The following is a 19,049-nucleotide window of genomic DNA, read 5'->3' as shown; positions in this document are numbered from 1 at the left end:
CGCCCACGGCCATTGAGCGCCGCGGGTATAAAACGCAGCGAAATACGATTCTCGGCCTCTCATTGATGTCAATCGGAGGTCAGAGGCATAAACACCTGAAGATAGGGCATATCCCTTCTTTTTCCCGCGAGCTGGTTTTTCCGCTCGTGGGAAAAAACTCCTCCGCCTCCCATTGAAATCAAAGGGAGACATTTTTGGACGTTTTATTTTCGCGTTTTGTGGCGTGGTTTCCGTGTCAAAAACACTCTGAGTGAACTCAGCCTAATCTAGTTTGTGCTTCAGGTTCTTTGTTGTCATCTCTGATTGAATTGCAACATTATTGTTTACATTCGAAAACCTGTACAGACCTGACCCAGTCCTGCTCACACAGCTGAAGACTAAAGTGTATCAGTCTAGACAATTCTTTGTGAGCTTGACATGGTAGCAGCGCAAACCTCCTCAGGCTGATAGTTCTTAGGCCCTTTTTACATTATGTTTAGAAGATCCATTCTCCTATACCTCTTTTTTAATTAAAAGGAGGATCGGATCTCAATACAGAGTGATGAAGCATTCCCTTTGGAAATGTTAGCTGCAGAGAGTAATTTTCCGAATGTGATGTGAAAGGGGCTTTACCTACACTGGTACAGAGTAACCAATTGCTTTGTGAGCAGCACTGGCACAAGAAGGACTTTCTATCTTTAAATGAAAAAAAAATTATGTTTTCATTTATTGATAGCAAGTAACGATCTTATGGCTAGTGTATTAGATGACTTAGATTAATTAGAAAGTTGCATCACTTTTTATTTTACATAATACAAATAAGACTAGACAAAACTCCTTTAATTCAAATTAGCAATGTTCACAATCGAATCTCTCAATCGTATCTGCCCTTCTAACATGCAAGCGCACACACCACAGTAGGGTAAATTTTATAGGAAGTCATTTGACTTCCCATAATTGAATGTTGGAGGAAACCTAATGAACATGATGAGAACAAACACCATTTGCCAAACACATGGACCTACTAGAACTGCAAAATTACAAATTTTAGTAATACTATTTCTAACATACTTCAAAGCAGTTAGGACCAAGTATAAGAAATAAGGCCCCTTTCAGCCCACGTAAATTGGTTACATCAGAAGGATAGATTTGGATAGGAAAAACAGACCAAACATATGCTGCAACTACCAAAAATACGCTGTCCTTTTCCATACTTTACAGGTAAACATTTGGACATTTTTTGTGGTTATTAATTAATGTAGATTGATATGCTGTTAAAAACCGCAAACAAATCTATGCAATTGTCTACCATTTTGTGCCTAAGCAAGTAAGGGCCTGTTCACATTAGCGTTTGGGCTTTCCATTAATCTGTTCCGTCGGAGGAACCTATGAGCGGAAAGACAAACGGAAAGTATGGTTTACATTTGCAATACCATTGATTTCATTGGTATATTTTTTGTTTGTGTCAGTTTGCATCCATTCTGCTAGGTATCTGTTTTTTTTTACGAAAACAACAGCGTAGTGTGCTCCTCTATTGTTTCCGTAAAAACAACGGAAACCTAGTGGAACAGACGCAAATTAAAACAAATTGAAACCCCAAAAAATCAATGGTATTGCAAAAGGACACAATACTTTACGTTTGTCTTTCCGCTCATATGTTCCTGTGATGGAATAGAGGACTGGAAAGCCCAAATGGAAGGCAAACGCTGATGTGAAGTGGCTCTAAGCACAGTACCTGATAGGGAAAGTCATATTTATTGAACAATAAAAATAAGGGTCTATTCACATTGTGTTCAGACTCTACATTCATCACATATGCCGGCGAAATGTCCTGATGTTTGCACCAAACGTAAAGCCTGGATGTATGACATTAATATACCATATGTCGTCTATAGGATCCCATGAAAAACAAGCATATATCGTATTGTATACATTTATTTGCGGGATGTCTCTGCACTAAGAAGCGTAGATTACTGCGTTTTCAGTAAAGTTGAAAGAAAAAGGAACATTGTCTTATTCCCTGAACGTATGCCAACAGGGCTCTCTCAACAAAGGTCGGGTAAATGGTGCCCTATGGAGCTTTCCCCGTGCATAGGCTAAAAATACAGTAAAAAAAAAAAACATGTGAACACAGTCTAATATGCTTTAAAGATTTGGCTCGCTCAAGAATTTGTTAGATATATTACCTTCATAATGAATAGAGTCCATGAAAATAAAACTTTCTAGGGAAGCCGCATGCAGCTCTAGATGTATAGCTGTGCTATGTTTATTGTTTGTGCTCTTTGTCATATTGTACAGCAAATAACTAATATAATTATTTATATCTTACTGATTGATATTTGTATAGATTTAAAATAATCCTCTAAACAAAGGGGCCCCTTTAAGAAGGACCAAATTACTGCATGTGACTATTTCCCAAACACTACAAATTGTGTCATTTTTCATGTACAGAATGAGAGCTTGACAAAAGAGTTGTTGCCTTTGAGAAGCCGTGCATTAACACACATTTTAAACATTGCACTTGCTGACAGTTTTCAGTTCTCAAGTGCATTGGTGATTTCTCATCTTCATTAGATTTCTCATGACATTTATCGGCCCAATTTTGCATTTATTGGCTTTCCATAATAACTTTTTAAATACTTACTTTTATTGTATGTATTATAACAGATTTGCTATAATCTAAATAGTTAGTGATTCCCTCCCCTAGCTTGACCTCTTTTTCATTACTTACACCTATTAACCGTCTTGTTTAAACCATTTTTCTAATTACCACCTTTGAAGATCGATATCTTTATTAGTTAATAATACGTATTATTATTCATTGGATAGTATTAAAGTGCCCCCTACAATCATGCTCCCCTACAATGTGCTATTTCCAAATACAATTACTTACCCTGATATTACAGACAGTGTTAGTTCCCCAATGTGGCTACATCTTTATCTTGACTTTTAACGCATTAAATACAGTGTCAAGAAACTTTAACTTGACTTTTTTAATGGCTTTTCAATGGCTTTTGTTGCATGATATTACGTTGCAACAAGTTATCAGAGTCAAGATAAAGATGGCTACATCCGTAGCTTCTCTATACTGTCCGCATTTACATTTTACTAACATTCAGTTTACACGTTTGCACTTTTTTAAACTTTTGCCATAATGTTAGCCACTATACGTTTGAATCCCTGGGCTTTTGAATACAAATGTATAGGAAAAAAATGCTTCTATACTATAGGATATACATATTTTTAATGGGAATCAATGATAGACGTATGTAACTGTATAGGCAGCTGCGTATGTCTGGGGCATACAATCGGCAGGCCTTTTTAAAGGGTCCTTCTCAAAATTATTGTTAAATGTGGTGTATTTTTAGAAAATATGTCATAATATCACTCCTTCCTACCATGTATTTCACGTTGCCGAAAATATTAACTTTACACCTATTAAATAGCTTCCTAAACACTACATTGAATTATTAACCCCTCAAGAAGTGATACACATCATTAATTTGATAGAACTAAAGAAGCATGAGCTATCAAATGTATAATAACTGTACATTTATGGGAGTAAACCAGTCTTCATACTGTAGATTCCAGATTAGAGATTAACCATTGTCTAGATGATCAAACATGGATAGAAAAGTATATAAAACTTGCTTATGAGGGTAGAGTACATCCAGGAGGACAGTCCTGAATAAATTACTAAAAAAATATGACACAACCATTTTTTTTGTCAAAGGAAGAAGTCACAAAATTAGTTTTCTTTTGTCTGGTTACCTGCTGCTTCTAGTTCTGTGACTTTACAATACGTTGGTCTTTTTTCCCTTGTATATATCATACAAGAATTGTAGTTGTATGATACTTTTTTTTAAATAGCGGAGTAGATTACAGATGCATGCTTTCGAGATAGCTTAGGTCTCTTCCTCAGGCATTGTGTGGTTGAAAGAGATCTAAGCTTTCTAGAAATCTAGCAACCATAGTTTATCTAGTAAGTGAAAATAAAAGCTGTAATATAACTACAATTTTCACCTCTATGCAGTGGTGGACACAGATAGCTGAGGGTCCCTGTGCAATAATAGTATATAGGCCCCTTGCTCTCCAATATCTCATAATAAATCACCCACTTATGTCTCTAACAATCCATCAGTAATTGTGAGCCATAAAATTCATTACCTCAGGCATTTACCTGAAATCTAGGGAAGAAGGTTCCTTTAAGGTGACAGTGGGCCACCTTACCTACCGGGCCCCTGTGCAGGTGCACAGGTTAAACCAATGGTATGTCTGCCTCTGCCTCTATGGATGGTTAACATGGTACAATGCTCTACTTACTGTATATAACAAACTTATTTCATTGTAATGATATTATGTATTGTTTTTACTTCTATACAGACATTGGCTGCACGGAAAGCTGGAATATCTCTTGCAATGGTTATCCGAACCTCTGTGAATAATGAGGAACTGGTAAGTTATTTTCAGGTATTCTAATAACTTGCAACACATACTATAAGCATTAGAAATGAGTGACAGATTACAAATGTGTTATGTGTTTTTTCAAAGTTATAGCAGTTTTCTGGTTTAGAAAACCCATTTTCAAATATCCTATTATGGCATTCTGAATTAGTAGATAGATAGTTCGGAGCATTTATTTATTAGCCAGAGCAAACAGCATATCTTGTTCTGGGGGACCCTTCATGTCCGTGCATTACACAGACATTGATTTCAATAAGTGCTTGGTTTCTCCTGTGGTGGCGCTGCAGGAAAATTAAACGCTTGCTGCCGGTTTCTGTGACAGATTATATTTATCACTGGGGGTCCCAGCAGTGTGACACCTTGTGATAAGCTTATAATTGAGGGACCTTTCTGCCAAAACAGATTTTCCAAAGTGGACAAATTCGATTGACCAAGGCGAGTAGTGTTCTTCTACAAAGCTAATAGCTATTTAAAGATCTACTAAAAATGTGCTTTGTAAAGAACTTACACATACATTTCTGAATCTGTGATACCATGTCAGGTATTATGTTGGATATTGCCCTGTGTGGTACCTTCTGTTGGTGCCTCCCTTCCACATATGGTGTTTTGTCATATTGTAATGACGGGGTAGGGAGATGGACAAGTGAGCCCTAATCTACCCGCAACCCAGTCCCTGCCTGCTTGCACGGCACGTCCTAGGCGACGGCATACAACTGGGCGACGGTCCCTACACTCAATATGTGCACGACAGACAACACAAGACAGGGTACACAGAAGAGAGGGAAGTGGGGCAGTTGCCCACGGCAACACCGTGAGCAACAGGAGTAGTGAACGAGCCGAGTCAAACCAGGAGAGTATGTGGTAACAAAAGCAGAGCAGAAGAATAGTCAGTCAATCAAGCCAGGGTCGATATGAAGCAGGTCAATAGTAAGTAGCAGGAACAGCAGAGCCAGGAACCAGAGAGAATCAAAGGCACAGGACAAGCAGCAAATGCAGGTATACATAGACCAAGTGTGGGAGCTAGAACCGTCTGGCCAGGCTGTGATAGGTTCTCCCACTCCTCAGCCTCCCAGCCTGAGTGGTAGCAGAACGAGTCACTCTAACAGACCTAGGCACAGATGCAGACTGATTAACAACGGGCGTCGACACAGAAGCTGTGTCAGGCAAATCCTTTACACATATTGTGTACAAATAACCATACCAAACAGTTCCTTATTAGAAGTACCATACAGTGCCAAATATTGACCAAAAACACTTTTATATACAATTGCCTAAATATCAATGCTATACGGTGCTGCCACTGTCATAGACTGTAAGAATAGTATACTGTACTATACTGTATACTGTACTATATTACCATACAGTGCTTAAATAGTACCAAAATACAGTTCCTAAATAACAGATCCATGTATAATGTAATAACAGTGCTATGCAGTTAATAAGATTTATGGTGGTCACAAATACGCCTGAGGTGCACATAAGGCGACTCCTCATCAGGGTTGACTTTTTCACTCTGTGCGACCACACTGGTCGCACACCACTAGGCCGTGTGTAAGACCAAACTCCTGTGTCTAAAATTAGAGGTTCTATATTTAAAAGTATTTCACTGTAGATCTATGTTAAGACGAGAGCAAAATGCCATAATGGTGATGATGATAATAATTGTTATTATGTTATGATGACACTGCCCATGATGCATAATTATTGTGAGTTTTTTTTTCAATATTTTGCATAATACCCATCAGCTTACTGTATAATAATTGTTCAAAGTATAATGAAACTATTCGATACTATAAGCATTACCATATTTTACTCAACCTCAACAGAAAGTTCACGTTTTCAAGAAGACATTGCAAGCTCTTATTTATCCAATATCATCCACCACTCCTCACAATTTTGAAGTATGGACTGCAACAACACCAACATACTGCTATGAGTGTGAAGGTCTACTTTGGGGCATAGCAAGACAGGGGATGAGGTGTACGGAGTGTGGAGTCAAGTGTCATGAAAAATGCCAAGACCTCCTTAATGCTGACTGCTTACAAAGTGAGTGTCTTATCTCTTTGTCTAATATAAGTACTGTTAATAATTTAGCCTTAGTTTAGAAGTGACAGGTACGGCTTGTGAGCTCCTAGGCTCCTATTGTGCTGACTATCCTCCAGATGACAGATTCCCAAGGATCGCCTGTTGTGAGCATGGCAATGTTTTTACCCATCAATATTGACCTCCTAGTCATGTATAGCACATTATACCGCGGGTAATATCTCACTAGAATGGGAAGAATGAATCCAGCAGCACTTTTAAGTAAATTCATCCATAAATAGAACTATAGTAACTAATATATATATGTGTGTAGGTATATATATATATATATATATATATATATATATATATATATATATATATATATATATATATATATATATATATATATATATATAGAAAACAGCATAGGACGTAGTAACGGCACCAAGACTTCAAGATAGATGAAAAACAGGGTGGATTTATTCACCTCAAACACAGCAACGTTTCGGTTCAGCAGGAACCTTTCTCAAGCTTGAAAGGTTCCTGTTGAACCGAAACGTTGCTGTGTTTGAGGTGAATAAATCCACCCTGTTTTTCATCTATCTTGAAGTCCTTGGTGCCGTTACTACGTCCTATGCTGTTTTCTATCTAAAAAGAAGGAGAATTGATTCATCCCCTGGTGACGAGCACATGGCCTGATTTTCTGGATCTGTGGAGTGCTGTGTTTACTTGCTCTTGTTCTGTGTATATATATATATATCCCATTATATATTCTGCAATCATGTTTGTTTCAAGATGGAAGCACATGAAAATGGAAAGTGTCGTAAAATGGAGGTCCACCTTGATTAAGGGCCCATGCACATGCCTATTTTATGAATGTGCATTTTTTGAATACATAATATGGTGTCCATAGACTGATATAGGCCCATGCTGTACCTTTGTGTCAGTATGAATTTGTAAGAAAAAAAAATCATGGCATGTTCCAATTCATGTTGCATTACAGAGGTACGGATGTAGCTATCTTTACTTTGACTCTGATAACTTGCTGCAGCGTGATATCACACAACAAAAGCCATTGAAAAAGTCAAGATAAGAGATCTAGCCACTGTGTATTTAATGTGTTAAAAGTCAAGCTAAAGAAGGCTACGTTTGTATTCGCCCCTTTAAAGGAACAGTGTCATCACAATTTTTTTTTAAATATGTTAAAGATGTTAGTGCTTTATTAAAAACGTTTATATTTATTTGTGTGTTTGTGTTTTACGTTTTCTTATTTTTACACTTTTTCTTCCCTATGGGGGCTGCCATTTTTTTTTCCATTTCTGTATGTGTCGATTAACGACACATACAGACATGGAATACGGCAGCCACAGTCCCATAGGGACTGCGAACGGGGCCCGTTCCATCCACTAACATGTACGCCGTCTGTGTGGGAACTGCGCATGCGCCGGCGCCATTTTCCTGTGGACCGGAAGTCGCGGCCGGACAGTAAGATTACTACTTCCGGTCGCGGCTTCCGGACTTGTGCACTTGGACCAGCGGCAGCAGACGGAGCGGACGGGCCGGAGGGAGCCGCGGCGGCAGGAGCAGGTAAGAGATTTCTATGTATGTTTGTGTTTGTGTACGTTTACTACTGTATGTAAACCTACTACACTGTGTGTTAGCTCAAAAAATGGCGACACACAGTGTAGGAGGTTAGACCGTTCAAACCCCTCGTTTATCCCGGCACCAGCCAGGATAAAGGAGGAGGGATGCTGAGAGCTCACTAGAGCGAGGGCTTTTTACCCAATTTTGCAATGCTGCAATTTTGGGAATAGCTCCATCTAGTGACCAGCAATGGGAAATATTATAAATTAGAATTAATTTATAATATTTCCTGACTCGTGGAAAAAATAAATAAATTTGAACAATGTTTAATCACCTACACACTAAATGATTAATTTAAAAAAAAACAACATGTTTTTCTGGCAACACATTCCCTTTAAACATTGCTTCTAGAGGAGAATACAGTGCCTTACATGAAGTGTCTAGGGGTCCGTAATATGCGGTCCTACCGTCTGCATTGGCCCTTACGCTGGCTATATAGTCAGCATCTATAAAAATTCTATTCTATACCTTTTTTTACTGCTTTCTCTTATTTTCAATTTGTTTTTACTCTGTGCTATGTAGACAAATGTTGCTACCTGGAAACTGTCCACAAGCAGACTGCTTGTGCTGAAAAATAATTTTTGTTTTGATTCCATCTTGTGTGAATTGACTTTACAGCCAGGCTCATTATCACAATAATGCCTAGTGTTTTTTAATACATAAATATCTAAATAGTCTTATTAACATATGATTATCTAAAACCACATTCGGAGTAGTACAACATGGTGCCCTCAAATAAAAACCCATAACAATAATATATTCGTCAATCTCAATATGTTGATGGTTTCTGTGTAGCAGCAGGAGATTTTTTCAGTGCTAACATATTTTACAGTGCTGTACTGAGATTTCACTCACATATATTTACTGAGAAAATCCCAATAAAACTCTATACAAAAACCTGCACCATTACCACACCACATAAAATGCTACCAACAATGCACGGGAAGAAACTGTCAATCACAGACGGTGCAGCGTCAGGGGGAATAACTGATGCATTTCATTAATACATCAGACTCATGATCTAGGCACGAGCACGCAGTACAGTATGGGAAATTAATAAAATTGCATTCTGACACAGCAAAGACTGATATTATTAAACCCTTACCCTGGCTTCAAATGGATGCAAATTGTAACACTTTGGCAGCATTTTGTCCCACAGAAATAAATAGGATTAATTGACTGATTAGTCATGATCAGCTGTTTTAACGACATAATCGTATTTGGGTATATCAACAATATAGAGAGGTGTACCCTGATGAACATTCTGTGAATGAGTCTAAGGGGGGTTGCCTGTTTCTAAATGAGTCTACAGATTGGACCTTGTAGACTAGTTCATTAAGGGCAATCACTGTTTCTCAGCAATGAATGAGAGGTCATTTAGCAGCCCATCAGTTGTCAGCTTGTAGAGGAAGCTGCTAAATTATGTACTCTTGGAAGCCTGGGCAGGGGTTAAAACCACTAAGGAATGTATTTTCATGAGAAGACAATTTCATTAAAGGGGTTGTACCAGAATCCACAATTATCACCTATCCACAGGTGAGGTGGAACGGGTAAATCGGGGACCCCATTTTTACGATCAGTGGGGGCACTTGCAGTGGCACCCCCCAGCAATCAGACAATTGTCACCCATTCTGTTTACAGGTGATAAATGGTGCTTCTGGTACAACCTCTTTAAGATACACAGGTGACATTCAGGAGAGTCACCATGTAAATGATATGGGGAAAATAGCAATCTGTGCAGAAAATATTTAATATATTTTTCTAAAATGATTAGTGTAAGACTTCAAAAAAAAAAACCAGTAATAACTCTGTTTACTTATTGTCTCTTTGTCTAATGTTAATTTGTATTCAAAGATTAGAAACCATTCAATGTGACTACGATCCAATAATAAGGGAGACCTTATATGGGGCAAATACTTTTTCACAGCGCTGTATAGTAATGTAACTTCCCTAGCCTTGAACTTCCGACTGTATTCAAAACTATGCAACTTGGTCATTTCTATTAGGGGTTATTATATGGGTACTGGGGCCATAGTAGTAGACAACTGTGCTAAATCACAGGGATTGGCAAACATTGCAATTTGCTACAAAACTATAATGAACTTTTAGGCCCGTGTGAGGAGAATTATTGCCTGCATTATTGCCTGAATAATTGGTCTCAGAATAATATGTGAGTGTTGTAAAATTGGCTTTATATACTAAGTATGTGTCTATTTCTAGAGAGTTGCAAGGGACTAATTAGTTGGTTGTATGTGCTGTAATTGGGGGAGATAGCAATGATTACTTCATCATTAATTGCATAAACATATGTCATGTGCCATAATCCATTCATTGAGTGATAGTAATTGCTTGAAAGTGGCATTCTGCATGCCTGAATTTCCACTAAGGAGACCAAAGATGAATTTCCCTGGTATCAGTCAGTGTTACTTACAAATACAAATTTAGTGCATTGATATAGCATTGAGAGGCACCTTTACACTTAATTAAATGTAATTTAGGTGATAATTATCACCTTGGAGCAGTGAAATGAATATAGGGACTATCTACCAGAGTAGTATAGAAGCTCCTTGAGTCTGGAGGCCGCTCTTGTTAGAGCAAACCAGCAGCCTCCAACATATACAGACGAAAGGACTACAACTCCCACACAAACAAGAGGACTTCTGATCAGGATCCCTAGTGCACACAAACAGAAAGTGACACTAGTGGATACAGTCCTGAGACTCTAAAGCTGGTCAGAATTGTATTTTAAACACTTTCACACCAGGGTGTTTTATTTTTTTATTTATTTTTTGGTATCTTTTTAAACAAATCAATAAAGGTTACTTTTTAGATTAAGGGTCGCGTCCTGCCTCTAATGTATATTACTTAAACATATGTCATGTGCCATAAGTAATAGTAATTGCTTGAAAGTCGCATTCTACATGCCTGAATTTCCACTAAGGAGACCAAAGATGAATTTCCCTGGTATCAGTCAGTGTTATTTACAAATACAAATTTAGTGCATTGATATAGCATTGAGAGGTGATGGCTTTACATTTAATTATCACCTTTCTGTCCACTTTCTCTTACAACACATATAAGTTCATTTTCTAAGTAATGTTGTTATAGCACAGGTTAAGCCATAAAAGTCTTCTTGAGTTACAGTATGGTTTGTGAACATGGTTGTATAAAATAGTAAAGACTATTTTTTTTAAAAACTACTTGTATTCATAATTTGAAAAAAAACCTTTACATTCACAATAAATATATTGATGTCCTAACTGTTGATGTGCCATGCAAATAAGGATGAGTTCACACTGCAGCGGTCCTAGCGCATACGCAGAACATATCCTTAGGGCCCCATTGACCCGACGTGTGCCAAAAGAGTGTCCTTCCTTTTTTTTTTAAGTATTTTGTATACAGAGGCATTTTGCATAAAAACATTTACTGTGTGGTAAATGTTTTTTTTTATAATGGGAGTCAATAGGCAAGTATACCACTGTATGCCTATAGAGTGGCATATGTCAGGGGCTTACATTGGAGGTATATGTCTGGAGTATTTCCCAATTTATACTTCCAGTGTACACTGCAAATGCAGTGTAAACAGAGTCTAAAACATATCAATACGTCCTCCACTTTACTGGCAGATCGCCCTGTATAGCGCTCTTCCAATAAAGAGACCAGGCCAAGTGGGCGGCCTAAACAATGTCAGCTCAATCCTAGTAAAGTGAGAAAGACCTGAAATGATTGGCTTCCTTTCTTACCAGGAACCAAGTGTTCACTCTGGCTGAGCTTCAAAGAGCCTCTGACCATCTGGAAGATGCTCCCATCTGCACAACCTTCACTGCAGCACTCCACCAATCTTTGCTTTTTGGCAAAGTGGCCAGAAAGAAGCCTCTCCTCAGTAAAATACACATCTGGAGTTTGCAAAAAAGCACCTAAAGCACTCTCAGACTAAGAAACAAGATTATGTAATCTGATGAAACCAAGATTGAATTTTTTGGCCTCAATTCTAAGCGTGATATCTAGAGGAAACCAGGCATTGCTCATCACCTGCCTAATACTATCCCTACTGTGAAGCATGGTGGTGGCAGCATGATGCTGTGGGAGTCTTTTTCAGCAACTGGGACAGGGAGAATGGTCAGGGTTAAGGGAAAGATGAATGAAGCAAAGTACAGAGGTAGTCTTAATAAAAGAAAACCTGATTCAGAAGGCTCCGGACCGCAGACTGGGCCGAAGGTTCACCTTCCAACAAGAGAATGGCCCGAAGCACACAGCCAAGACAACAAAGGAGTGGCTTAGGGACAATTTTGTGAATGTCCTCGAGTGGCCCAGCCAGAGCCCTGACTTGAACCCAATCAGACATCTCTGGAGAGACCTGAAAATAGCTGTCCACTAACAGCCCCCATCTAACATGACAGGGCTTGAGAGCATCTGCAGAGAAAAATGGCAGAAAATACCCAAATCCAGGTGTGCAAACCTTGTAGCATCATACCCAAGAAGACTGGAGGCTGTTATTTTTGCCAAAGGTGCTTCTACTAAGTACTGAGTAAAGGGTCTGAATACTTACGTCAATGCAATATTTTAGTTTTTCCTTTTCAATAAATTAGCAAAGATTACTCACATTCTGTTTTCACTTTGTTATTATGGGGTAGAGAGTGAAGAATGGTGGTGAAATACTTAATTTTTTTGTTTTTATTTTAGCACAAGGCCTCAAAATAACAAAATGTGAAAAAATTGAAAGGGTCTGAAGACTTTCCAAATGCATTGTATGTCAATCCATCTCAGAACACAGTTGCTGCGGTTCCATACTGTTGTACCCGTCTACTGCAGGTTTACAGCTTTCAATCACTATTAGTAGAACAGCAATGCTCATAAACACAGATATTTTGATAATAGAAATATATTACAGAATCATTGTTTATGGAGTTCCATACTATACTATTATAAGTTCAGCTTCAGATCACAAAATATGAACCAATGCATTAGATAAGTAAATAGTTATATCAATATACAGTACTAAAAACAGGAATGGTGCTGTAACATCCTTTTATTCATTTTTATGAAGATGAAGTTGACCGTCTCCATTGACAGAAATGATTTGTTAGCTGTTAATATTGTAATACGTTCAGGTGAACGCTTAATAAAAATATGAATTAAGGAAATTAGTCATTAAATAATACAGTAAAACATGTAAGTTTTACCTTAAAAACTGCAATGTAAATCTACACTCTACACTGGCAGAACGGTTATTTACAGAGGCAGATTTATCAGCTCTTATGCAGAAATAAGTTTTGTGCTATGTAAAAGCTGTCATCAATCTGAGCGTTGTCTTCAACGTATTTAATGAAATGCCACACAACTCACAATAAATGGCTCAAGTACAGACTGAAACAGACACAAGCCCTGCACCAGATCTGACCTGTCATTGCTGTGCTCTACTCTGTAAATCAAACTTTTGTCTTAAAGCGCACCTAACTTGTCAGAAGACTTTTCAGAATAAGCTGTCATGTGTGTGTACATGAGGAATAACACTATTTCTGGCCATTATATGACTTGTATATGGCATTTTTTTTAGAAGTTTTCCTCTCGGCACGCTTTATCTCTAATTGTCAGTTTTCTCTGAGCTAGTGGCGGAGCATAACTGCCAGGGCCAGACTGGGACTTAAAATCAGCCCTGGCATTTTTAAGCACACAGGTACACCGCAGGCCATACACAGCTGCCAGTGTTGGGCTGGTGTACATGGGGGGCACCTTTCAGTTATACAAAGACATGGGGGAGATATAGTAAAACTGTAATGATGGAGTAGGGAGAAAGACAGGTGAGCCCTAATCTACCCGCCACCCAGTCCCTGCCTACTTGCACGGCCCGTCCTAGGCAACGGCATACAACTGGGCGACGGTCCCTACGCTCAATAAGTGCACGACAGACCAACAGACAAGGGTACACAGAAGCAAAGGGAAATGGGGCAGTTGCCAACGGCAACACCGTGAGCAACAAGAGTAGTGAACGAGCCGAGTCAAACCAGGAGTGTACGAGCTACCAAACGCAGAGCAGGAGAGTAGTCCGTAAAGCCAGGGTCAATTTGAAGCAGAGGACAATAGAACAAGCAGGAGCAGCAGAGCCAGGAAACAGGACAGAATCACAGGCAAAGGAGGAGCAGGAAATGAAGGTATAAATAGACAGAGGGCGGGAGCTAGCTTCGTCTGGCCAGGCTGTAATAGGTTCTCCCACTCCTCAGCCTCCCAGCCTGAGTGGTAGCAGATCGAGTCACTCTAACAGACCTAGGCACAGATGCAGGCTGATTAATCACGGGCATCGACAAAGAAGCTGTGTCAGGCAAATCCATTACAAAAACAGGTGTAAATGAAAAGTGGTGTAGTTGCAGATAGCTCCAACTTCAACAAATCCACTGCTTTTCTGCGAGAATAAAGAACATGTTTATTATTCTAGAGGATAATTTTTTTCTGCGGAGCAGAAAAGAATCCAAGTAGACTTTTTTCCCGCTGCATGTGAATAATGTATAAAACATCCCATTCACTTGCATTGGATGCAGAATGTTAGTGGATTTGAGAAGGATTTAGGTGTGGAATTCTGGACTTAGTCCTAATCAAATTCTGAACGTGTGATCATGGCCTTATACCGACATATAAAGATTGTAGATTATATAATATAATTGTATAATTATACCATTATACAATGCTAGAATATCACCATACTGTAACCAAATAATAGTATGATTCCAAAATTATATTCAGCCATATATACACACACACACACACACACACACACACACACACACACACGCTGGACACATGCTGCACAGATGCAACCCACAAGCTGGACACATGCCACACTCGCATCACTCAACCTAGGACATATGCCGCACGTGCACCACTCACACCTAGGACACATGCCCACACACAGCAATCACACTTAGGACACATCCCCTACTCTTGGCACTCACACCTACGTCATATGCTGCAGGTGCCCCACTCACACCTAGGACACGTGTTACACACGTAGCACTCACACCTAACACAGATGCCACACATGTTCCACTCACATCTAGGACATATGCCGCATGTGCACCACTCACACCTAGGACACATTCGCACACCCAGCACTCACACCTAGGACACATTTGCATGTGCACCACTCACACTTAGGACACATCCCCAACTCTCGCCACCCACACCTAGGACATATGCTGCAGGTGCCTCACTCACACCTAGGACACATGTTGCACATGCACCACTCACACCTAGAAAAGATGCCGCACTGCTACACTCACACCTAGGACACATACCAAACTAGACACATGCATATATACCGCACACACTACTCATACTAAACACATACCACATACACAATAGACACATTCCACATACACCACTCACACACTAGACACATATAAAACACTGGACACATAACGCACACACTACTCACACTAGACACAAGTCGCATACACCACACCAATGCTAAACATATACCGCACATGCCAGTTACACACTAGACAATTACCACACACACCACTCACACACTAAACAAATACTGGTTTCATCACACAAAAGCTGAACACATACCGCACATACCACTTACACACTACACAAATACTGCATACTCCACACAAACGTTGAACACATACCACTTACAATAGACACATACCACAAACACCACTCACACACTAGACTCATACCACACACACCACTCACACACTAGATAAATATCATACACTGGATACAAGACGCACACAAATGACACTAATACATTAGCAGCAGACACAAAAATCACACAAATTGCATATTTCGCTCATACAATGGACATACACTGTAAACACTACACCAATAATTCACACTACAAAAATCAATCCAACACACCACTTCATTCACATTGCCATATCTACCTGCTTTCTTTTGTAGACTGCTGATTATTGGGCAGGATTCTGGTAGTACATAGGTATCTATACCTAAAACACACCCCTCCACCACTAAGCTCTGCCTATGTCCCTTTTATTAAGCTTTTCCCATTTGTGGTTCAAATTAACCATAACCTGATTCTCACCCCTATAACCCTCCAGCTCCTGCTATCTACAATAGCTGAACCCCCTTTGCTCCCACAAGCAGACTGCTTGCAGATGCAGAATATACTGTGTGCATCACTTATGTCTTCTAGACTCATTTATGCTGCTCACTGTAGCAGGCTGCTTGCAGCTTACATGAAGCTGAAGCATCTAAAGAAATAAACCTGCTGGCCCTGCAACGGTAATATACCTGGCAGGGGCTGGAGTCTCCTTCTCCTTGGCAGCCAGACTGAACCTGTGCGCAGTCGAAATAGCAAGCCTATCACTGATTGGCTGATGCTTGGCCAACCAGCACCATGCTTGATGTGTAAATGCAGGCAGGGCAGGTACTGAATTTCCTTTTCTTCTGCGGCACCAGAGATGTATAACTGTGCACTGATGAGCTGGGCATTGGTGCAGAAAACAAGTCTAGAGCTGATAAGCTGAAACTCGGTCAACCAGCACTATACTTGATGTCTGCTGGGATCCTTCCCATCAGTGCAGAGTACACAGCAATGCATCTTGGACAGATGTAGTTTTGAACACCAGCAGCAGTTATTGTAATGTTGGTGCTTGTGTTCACCACTGTCCAACACTGATTGTGCAGGCGGCCCACTGTTTACCAACCCTGTTAACTGTTATCATGTCGTCTATACACTGCACACATAGAACAGAAGAATCCTGTTCCGCAATATCTATCTATTGCATATATAGAAGCTGCAGCAACATGGAAGAGATTATATGGCATTAATAAGCAGTGTAGCTGAGAATCCAGCACTGGGATGACATGTAACTCTTACCAGAAGCTGCAGCGTCTGTGTGTGCCTGTGTTTCCTTTCTCTCCTCCTACTCCCTTCTGTGCTTCCCTCTTCCTCTTCATAAACTTCTATGGGCAGCATGTCTGTGTCTTTCCTCCATTTGCATGGATAAAGTAGCTACATTTTAACAGCAAGTAAATAAAAAAGTTTACCGATATCAGGTATACTATTAGATTAGCATAAGTTGTTTGAAACATTTGTGTCCATTTAAAGACATTAATAAATAAGTAATACAGAAGTAATTAGCAGACCAAGTCCCAGACCACTGCCTAAGTTCTTTTGAAAGAGAAAAAATAAAAAAATGTCTTAAAGGGAACTTTTCACCTGCCCATACATGTGCAGCTGAGTGCAGCATGTAATAGGCAGGGCTGCACAAACCCTGGGGAACTTTCAATTTTTTTCCTATCCTCCTCCATTATTAGATACCAGTGCTGTTATATTTGGCGCCTGATATTTAAATAACCCCTTGAACTGTCAATGGGGCGTGTAATTGGCAAGAGGGGCGTGTAACATCGCTCTGGCTCTGTCCAATCAGCTGCGGACAGTGTCACAGCAAGAGTTGGAGATTGTTTTAATTGTTCTCTTCTCAACTGTTTAAAGTGAATGTCCACCCTTGTACAACATTTTGTTTTTTCAATTCAAAGAGTTGCAGCCAGAAATTATTATTTAAAGTAGTTTTTCCCACCAAAGGCATAGATGCATAGTTAGTACGTCGGAAAAAAGACACATGTCCATATACCACAGAATAGATTATATATGTATAACTGCTGGGACTGATGACTAGAAAGGGGTTCCTGAGTCTCCCGTTCTGCCTCAAACCTCCATCAAACTCTTGATAATCCCAGTTATACAGGTCAGAACGGGCGACTCGGGACCCCATTCCAGTGATTGGTGGGGGTTCCAGCAGGGTTAGACATATAGCCTGTGCAGCCTTTTCAGCTGCATGAGGCACAGGCAGGAGGGGGCCCACTCTGGCCACATGTTTTTTTTTTTAATACAAATATTTATTTTTACTCAATCTCTGCACAAACTCTCTTTGGACCTCTCATAACTTTCACAAACACTGCATCATCCCAGTCAGCCAATCACAGGGACTCTGATTGTCTGAGCTGCTCTGTAATTGGCTGACAGCTAGTGATACAGTATCTGTGTGTCTGAGCAGTCTACAGCCATAAACAGAGGAGCAAGAGTAAGGGGTTCTGAAGCCTTTAGTACAGGTAGTTACCCTCTTCATAACCTGAGACCCCAGGGATGTTATCATGAACATTTTCACTGCCAAAGACCACCAGAGATGTTGTTATTAACCTTTTCACTGCCATAGACCACCAGATATAATCATTAGTTACTAACTGCCCTAGCCCATTGGGGATGTTATGATTGACCCCCCTCACTACCCTATACCAACCTGGGACATTACCAACAATATGACAAAGGTGGACATTCACTTTAAAAGATTCATCAATCCAAATTGTGTTAGTTCTATTCATTATAAAAAAAAGGCTGGCTCCACTGACAGGGTTTGATTCTGAAAATAGGTATTGATGAAATACTGCTGGGAAATGCCATCAACGTCTAAAATGTGGGGTCTGATCATTGGAACCTACACCGATCCCTAGAAGGAAGGGATCTCGGAGCCAGGTGATATGCAACACTCCCTTTAACTTTTCTTCTACATAGGGTTAGTCTCGAGCAAGAGGCAGCATTTGTTTGATAGAGGTGCTGTGAAGTTGGGTGTCACTGGGATTCCGACAGTTAGACCTCTACTAATCAGAGATTGATAGCATATCCTAGCCTGACAGAACACAGGCCATTATAAGCAGCAGTCTGTATTCTGCTGCTGGGTCTGGAGGACAGGCTCTTGGTGTAAGAATTGAAACCCTGTTGATAATTTTTAAACTCCCCTAAAGATAAAGAGACTGTTTCTGACAGTTACATTATTATATTGGGGAAATTCTATGTATGGTCCTAAATGTTAGCTTAACAGCAGGTCTACTAATATGAGCAGCTGCTAAATCACCATGTATTTACTATCAAAGGATCACAAAACAAAGCATGTTAGCGGTGAACATAATTGTAA

General features: G+C 39.7%; 1 protein-coding gene across 1 annotated transcript in view; it reads left to right on the top strand.

The window, feature by feature from the left end:
- The window catches only part of UNC13C (unc-13 homolog C), a 520,481-nt gene that overhangs the window by 183,255 nt on the left and 318,177 nt on the right, over positions 1-19,049 (top strand). Inside the window, exons 8-9 of the mRNA XM_075857981.1 lie at positions 4,363-4,434; positions 6,270-6,489. Coding sequence (XP_075714096.1) covers positions 4,363-4,434; positions 6,270-6,489 — 292 coding nt within the window. The remainder of the gene's footprint in view (positions 1-4,362; positions 4,435-6,269; positions 6,490-19,049) is intronic.

This window comes from Rhinoderma darwinii, chromosome 3 (assembly GCF_050947455.1).
Source record: "Rhinoderma darwinii isolate aRhiDar2 chromosome 3, aRhiDar2.hap1, whole genome shotgun sequence".
Classification (NCBI taxonomy): domain Eukaryota; kingdom Metazoa; phylum Chordata; class Amphibia; order Anura; family Rhinodermatidae; genus Rhinoderma; species Rhinoderma darwinii.
Note: the sequence above shows the minus strand (reverse complement) of the source record. Positions and strands in the feature narration are given on the sequence as shown.